Consider the following 7,630-nt stretch of genomic DNA (forward strand, 5'->3'; position numbering starts at 1 on the left):
CCGCCCCGATAACCGGTTTCAAATTGCCACAGTCACCGAAAAAGGTGTTGAAATAGAGGGACCACCCTCCGCAGAGACCAGCTGGGAGGTTGCTCGCATGGTCAGTGGTTCTGAATGGAATCCAGGTGCATTATCCAGAACTGAAGTTGTCCCTTCTTCTAACTTTGAACTTGGCTGGTTCAAAGGTCTACTTTTCTATTGTAAAATAAATTCTTTGAAATGCAAAAAAAAAAAAAAAAAAGCCATCATTTTCAGCTTTGCCTCAATGGCTTTCATCTTTGCGGTGACACTTGGGTTAGACACTTCCCTCTGAGTGAAGGGAAAGCACCGAGCAGCTGGGGGTGGGCTGGGGTCGGAGTCGCAGGACGCACCATGCGGTGTGTCCCATGGTTGCAAACGTGAGCCCCAGGAGGGTGACCCTTGGGGGGGCAAACAGAGACCGGCGCAGGGACCCCTTAAGGAGAAGAGCATCGAGCGGAGGCTGCAGCCCGGCCTGCCCGCCGCAGCACGCGCAGCAGCCTCAGTGGGGCGGGGGGCGGGGGGCGGGGCTCGGGCCCGGGGTCCCCAAAGCGGTCCTCTTGCTCCCCGGCCGGCCGCGCGGGGCCTCCGGGCCTTGGGGCTCCGAAACCCTGCGTGGCTCTGGCGGCCCCTCGGCCTCCCGGTGCCCTTCCGGCAGCGGCCGCCCTGGTTGCGCGCTGGCGGGGCCGTGGCCGTCTCCGGGACCCCTGCGCCCCGGGCGCCCCGCCGTGCGCCTCCTTTGGCAGCAGCGGCAGCTGCCGCAGGGCGAGGGTGACTTGGAAGGTTTCGCGGAAGCTCCGGAGGGCCTGGGACCCCCCCCGCCCCCGGCAAGGAGGCATCGGCGGGTCCGGCCTCCCCGAGGTGATGCAGAGGAGCGCCCCAAGTCTCGGGGTGGGGCGCCCGAGGCCGCGTATCGCCGTCCGCGGGGGCAGGAGCCAGTGGGTGCTGCACCCGCCCGGGGACTCCCGAACGTTCGCAGAGGCGGAGGCCGCACAGGGATGCTCTCCCCTCCCGAGCCCCCCCCCCCCCCCCCGCCCACGGAAGCTGCTCCTTGGCTCCAGAGGGCGCCGGGGGGAGGGGCGGGGGGACGTGGTGCTCAGTGGCGCGTAAAGCCTAGGGCGCCCCTACAGGTGTGGCCACTAACCCACTAACCGGACGGGCTGCTTTCCCGCACCCGAGTGCAGGTAGCGCGGGCCGTGCGCCCTGATGCGAGGCGGGAGGGGCCGCAGCTCCCGTTCCCATTTGGCTCGCTCTCCTGGCCCGAACTGGGCGCCCACAGAGCAGGGGCCTCGGTTTCCTCCTGGAGGCCACGGTGTGTGCGTAGGACACACGCTGTCCCCGAACAGCCCTAATGAGGGACGAAGGGCACCTGGCCCCCAGACGAGCCCGGCGACAGCCCCCGGAGCGGCCGGGAAGCCGTGTCTGCCTCTGCAGAGCCGCCGAGCTCCTCCTCCTGCAGCCATGAGGCCTGCGGGCCTGCTCCTCGCCCTGCTCTTCTTTCTGAGCCGAGTCCTTGCAGGTAACCGGAGCAGCTCTGCCGAAGCCCTGGTAGAGTGCGGGCCCGAGACCTTCCGGGCAGCCCGGAGGAGCCGGGCCCCAGCAGGAGGCTCTAGGAAGTCCGAGGCCTGGGCAGGCCCAGCTCTGCAGACGCCTGGCTCATCAGTGAGCAGCTCTCGGCGGGGCTCTCGGAGGGGGTGAAGTGAGGTCACAGGTGTTTGCTCCCTCACCCAAGATGGATTTAGGCAAGCAGACCTGCAGTGTCCAGATCTAGATAACCAAAAGCAAATGGGGCATTTTTCTAGTAAATCTTGGTTTCCAACATCCTCCACTTATTGTAGAAAAAGTTAGTCTTCAAGGTACTGGCATAAGAGCCACGCCAGAGCTGGAGGGTCCCCAGCAGAGGGACTGGCAAGGGGACCTCCTTGTAAGGCTTACTCCAGTCTACGACATGCCCAATCCTTTGCTCCTTCGGACCGTTGGTCTCCTGCGCTGGACTCTGCCCCTCAAGGCTCCATCCCAGCCCCTGGCTTTTCTTCCTCCTTTGCAACATTTTAGTCTTCTATAGTAGAACTTAAACACAGGCGGCAGAAATGACCCAGTAGCGGAGTGTGTCCTCCTGCGGTCAGCATGCAGACAGGGGTCAAACAGGTGTAGTAGGGTGACCTGCACAGATGTGCAATGGGTGGGGCCCTCCTCACTTTCACCCAGGGGAGTGACAAGACACCCAGAATGGGTCATTACATTTGCAGAACTCGGGACATGTGGGCCAAGGAGGAAGAAGCATCTTCTTGCTCTACATCACATAGAATGTCTTCTTCTCTGTTCTTGAGAACTCAGGGCCTCAGGGATGAGGAAGGGATTATTAAAAAGCAGGCATAGATGTGTGGAAGTGGACCGTCCTCGTATAGGTGAAGGAACTCTGGTTGCTATAATTTATGGTGTTTGCAAAAGGATGCTTCCCAAAATTTCCACCAGAAAATATAGTGGGAGGCCTGCCTGTTCTTGGTGAATCCCCACTTTCTAGCTAACTCTGGATCTTAAAGGATTGCTTGCTGCTCATGGGTAGGGCATACTTCAGATTGGTGGGGAAGGTGCAACTGGGGAGTTGCTTGCAACTTGACTTCAGGAGAGCTAATCTGGTGGAAGCAGGGGGGAAGAGTTTCCGGTGTGGAGAGTCGAGGCATGGGAAACGAGTGCAGTTAGACACCCACAGTCAGGGACGCCCTTACCAGGAAGCAGGCATACAAAGAAAGCTGTGATGGCCCTTGACTCCCAAGAAGCTTGGTTACTCTACTGCTCAGGGGAGAGTCACCACGTCCCAAAAGAGAGCCCTGGCACCGATGAAGGAGAGATTTCCTAAGTGAGATTTAGGAGAGGAATAAGACATGACCAAAAAGAAAGACAAAAGCCCAAAGCAAAGCAATGTTTGAATGCTTCAGGCACTAAGCTGTGGAGGCATAGGGGGTCTGGAGGAAAATCATGGGGCAGCTCAATACTGAGAGTGTTTGAAGCTGTCTATCAAGGCTTTCATCCGCATCTTTCCTTTAGTAATATTCTGTATACCCACTAACCCACACTCACAAGAGTTTTAGGGTGAACAACAGTCTGGGTCTGTACTCCAGGGCTGAGGTTAAGCGACCCCATCCCGCTGGGATGTAATATGTAAGAGCCTCACTGAGCCCCTTATGAATGAACTTCAAAATGCTTTCTCTTATTTAAAGAGAAGAATAAGTATTTTTTAAACAAATGCAAGAGTATTTTTTTTAAAAAACAAAAAGAACATTTATCTTTGTTTCAATGAGCACAGAAGCTGTGAGAGGTCAGATACCATAAAATCATTCACTGTTGTTGATAAGATTCAAAAAGGTCTTGGTGATCTAGTCTATTTTTCATATTCTATAGAGGAAAAATCAAGGCCCTGAAAAGTGAGTGCCTCCCCCAAGCTGACAGAATGAGCTACCTGTCACTCAGGGCATGGTCTTCACCTCCACCCTAAGGCTCCATTGTGCTGCTTCCTTTTTTCTGACTCGAGAGGGCGGTGAAAGGTGATGCCATATCCAATGATATTAAAAGGAGCACACAAGCTGGTGACTTCAATTTTTTTTAAAAAGGTTGTATTCATTTATTTGACAGAGACAGCGCATGAGCACAAGCTGGGGAGCAACAGAAAGATGGGAGAAGCAGGCTTCCCACTGAGCAGGGAGCCTAACTCAGGGCTCGATCCTAGGACCCTGGGATCATGACCTGAGCCAAAGGCAGATACTTAGCCAACTGAGCCATCCAGGCGCCCCTGGTGACTTCAACTTAAAGGAGAAGTATCTACATGGCTTTGCTAAAGACCCTTCTGATAAGTACCTACTAAGTGGTATCCTCACTAACCATATGGGTTGGATGGAGGAAAGTCCTTCTCATCAGGAAATGAATGCTTTTAACCAAGTCTTCCAAACTTTGAAAACGGATTCATTTTTGTTGTTGTTGTTATTGTTGTTTTCACTGTCACTGAACCAAAGTAAGGGAAAATAATGTGATGGTTAGAAAAGCAAGAGGCAAAAAACATTTCCAGTAATCCACTGTACTGGGATATGGGACTATAGGACACGTCTATGTGGTGGGGCAAGGGGGTGTGGTGGCTTTTCCTGCTGCCCTTAGGTGTCATTTGCAGTGGGACTAAAGCTTTTCTTTTGGAAGCCAGGGTAACAGAGGGGGATACAGAGTGGGAACAAGAGGGGAGGATTCAATGGAACTGAGGCCACAGATGTCTCCCATTCCCCTCCATCACAAAAGCATTAGGTGAGCTTGGATAAGTTGCTCCCTTTCCCCTTGCCTCATTTCCTCATCTGTAGGATAATTCATGAGATCAGATAATCTCTTATGTTCATTGTAACTCCAGCTTATGTTTTGGAAGCAAAGAGCTAGATACGATATTATGCAATATAAATGATTCACTAGCAAAGAACTAATAAAAATGAAAAGTAAGAAAAATGCCCTGAATAGGACTTGGATTCTTACACCCGAGTGATGGTGTGTCATCCTTTACAAAGCTCCTTTGTGATGTAAAAATTTAATGCTCAGTAGTCAACTGCAGCAAAATTGCACACCTAATGCCAAGACATGTGCACTGACAGTAACAGCCAATTCCCATACAAACATGTTACAGGATGAGCAGGAGCCATGTCTTAATGATTTTCCACTCACTGACTGAATGCCTATTACATGCCAAGGCTTCAGTCAGGTTCTGGTATGTACAGGGAAGAATAAGCTGTGATTCTTGCACCCAGAGAACTCATCATCAAAAAGTGAAGTCAAACAGGAAACCACACCATCAGAGAATGGAAGAAGTCCAAGAATGATGGGGTATTCAACAGTGATTTATCACATAAGACACCTCATGTCACTGGTTCATCCTCTATAATATACTCCTTTCCTATGATCCTAGTGCCAATGGGCCAGTTTTAGCAACAGTAATGGGGCCTGTGTATATAGTAGTTGAGTTAAGTTATAGACAAAATGGAGAGATGTACAGTCTAAGGATTGAAAAACTTAGATTGCAGCTCCTTTCTGCATAGTGCTCAACACTTAGGATGATCGTTGACTTGAAACAGAAACACCTGGGGGCACTCAGTCAGTTTAGCCTCTGACTCTTGGCTCAGGTCAGGATCTCAGAGTCATGAGATCAAGCCCTGAGTTGGGCTCTGGGCTCAGCAGGGAATCTGCTAGATATTCTCTCCCTCTACCCTTGCCACTCCCCTCACTCATGCTCTCTTTGTCTCTCACAATAAATAAATAAATAAATAAATAAATAAATAAATAAATAATCCTTAAAGAAAACCCAAGGGGAAAAAAAAAGTACCCTTAAAATTATTTCCCAGTTCACATTTTGGGTAAAAATCTGATGTTGATCCTCACATCTATTAACTAATGGCCTTGTGAATCTTGAAAAGTTGAATTCAACTGAATGCATTTGAATTTCAGTTCAATCCATTCAATAGGCATTTACTGAATTTACATAATGCCCTCTACTGATCTGAAGGTCTTCAAGAACTGGCCTTTATGGGGCAACTGGGTGACTACGTCAGCTAAGCATCTGCCTTTGGCTCAGGTCATGATCTCAGGGTCCTGGGATGAAGCCCTGCATTCCGGCTCCCTGCTCCATGGGGAGCCTGCTTCTCCTTCTCCCTCTGCCCCTCACCCTGCTTGTGTTCTCTCACTCTCTCTTTGTCAAATAGCTAAATAAAATCTTTAAAAAAAGAATTGGCCTTTGTGTTTCCCAATACAAACACCTAGAAGTGCTGGTTGTGGGTACTTCTCTTAATGTCAGCCAAGAGCTTAAGAAGTTGTCATGGAAAAGGTACACTTTATTACATATGAAGACGACTTGAAAGTGTGCCCCCCTTTTGAAACTGAGCACCCCATCATATGTAGCTCACCCCACAACAGTAAGCAGTAAAACACAAATCAAATATTATTCGACGTTTTTAACAGCTATATTTGTTCAGCCCTTACGAAGAACCACTTTTGAGAGCAGGCTTGCAACCTGAAAGGCCAGTTCAGACGGACAAGGGGTGAGTGGAGTATCTGACGTGACTGGGACACTCTCTTCATATTTTATATGTGGGAGTGTTCTCTGCCTCCAGGAAGATAACCTCAGTAACAATTTCCCTGAAGCATCTTCTCTTTTTAGATCTCTCTTTTCTTCCAGTTTTCAAAGGTACACACAGAAAGATTTCTCTAAAGTTTCTTCTGCTTTAGGAAAATTAGCAGCACAAGACTGAAACTAAAGAAAATCTATCTCTTCCATCAGTGATAGGAGATGAGGAGGAAAGACTGGCGTCAGCACAGTCCCCAAAGATCTTCTGAAGGAGGCAGGTCATCCCGGTGGAGGTTTTCTTACCTAGACGCCCCAGATAGTGCCTGATTTTCAAGAATGCCCCAAATCCGGGGATCCCTGGGTGGCTCAGCGGTTTGGCACCTGCCTTTGGCCCAGGGCACGATCCTGGGGTCCCGGGATTGAGTCCGTGTCAGGTTCCCGGCATGGAGCCTGCTTCTCCCACTCTGCCTGTGTCTCTCTCTCTCTCTACATATGAATAAATAAATCCTTTTTTAAAAAAAAGAATGCCCCAAATCCAAATTTGGAGTGAAGGCATATTTTTTTAAGTGTTGGTTTAAGGAATTAAATAACAACAACAATGACAAAATCTGCCCAAGATTGTTTCCAGACACTCCTCCCACCCAGTAATTCAATAAAAATTTACGGAGACATAGTTACAATAACCCTCTTTTCTGTGCAGCCAGGGGCAGATTCAAGGAGATCTGTGAGCATCCAAATGGCTCTTGCCAGGAGTTTTGCCTGGAAACAGAAATCCATGCCGGGAGGTGTTTAAATGGCCAAGCATGCTGCCGGCCCATGGTGTTCGAGTCCATCATCGAGCCTACTACACCCAAGGAATGATCAACTCTTTTTGAAGCTTTGTGTTTCTTTAGATGTTTTATTCTCTATTCTGTGTGCTCTCTCTCCGTCTCTTTTTCTGTCTTCTCAAAGGGATTCCTATTGAGACCTGAATAAATAATAAAGCAAAACTAGCAAACACGAGACCTATTTTAAAAAGTCATATTGCACATTTTCACTCCATTACTGTTTGGTTCCCATCTTTCTACTGGGTCTGGACAAGCTCCCCCAGCCACTTCATCTGAGGACATTAATGGCCTTCCAACGGGAAAATGCACTACCTCATTCCGTGCAGCCTTGTGGGGTCTCCCTCCCTGACAAAGGGGCGATGTCCAGGAACTCACACAATTGGATTTCCCCACACCAGTCAGACTCTACCAGAAATCTGAATTTCTAGACAGAGCAACACCCACCCAGATACCAAATAGTCTCTTCTACATCCTTTCTGAAGGTAGCACTCTGGCCCATCCTTGTATTCCTGGCTGAGATCTGTGGAATTTCTCAAGTTATCACCTTTCACTGGGCATGGTCTTTTGGCTTTTCCTTACATCCTGTAAAGCACTGCATGGCTTCCAATGCCTGCTGTAACAAATCACCACAGATTTTGTGACTTAAAGCAAGACAGTTAATTATTTGAATAGTTCTGTAGGTTAGAATTTAACCAAA

General features: G+C 49.5%; 1 protein-coding gene across 1 annotated transcript; it reads left to right on the forward strand.

Annotated features, from left to right (window-relative positions):
- Positions 1 to 1,182: 1,182 nt before the first annotated feature.
- On the forward strand, positions 1,183 to 6,969 carry DEFB108B (defensin beta 108B). The gene is made up of 2 exons (XM_041751387.1): positions 1,183 to 1,537; positions 6,807 to 6,969. The coding sequence occupies exons 1-2, from the start codon at positions 1,225 to 1,227 to the stop codon at positions 6,965 to 6,967; spliced, it is 474 nt and encodes a 157-aa protein (XP_041607321.1). The 5' UTR covers positions 1,183 to 1,224; the 3' UTR covers positions 6,968 to 6,969.
- Positions 6,970 to 7,630: the final 661 nt, after the last annotated feature.

This window comes from Vulpes lagopus, chromosome 4 (genome assembly GCF_018345385.1).
Source record: "Vulpes lagopus strain Blue_001 chromosome 4, ASM1834538v1, whole genome shotgun sequence".
In the NCBI taxonomy this organism is placed as follows: Eukaryota; Metazoa; Chordata; class Mammalia; order Carnivora; family Canidae; genus Vulpes; species Vulpes lagopus.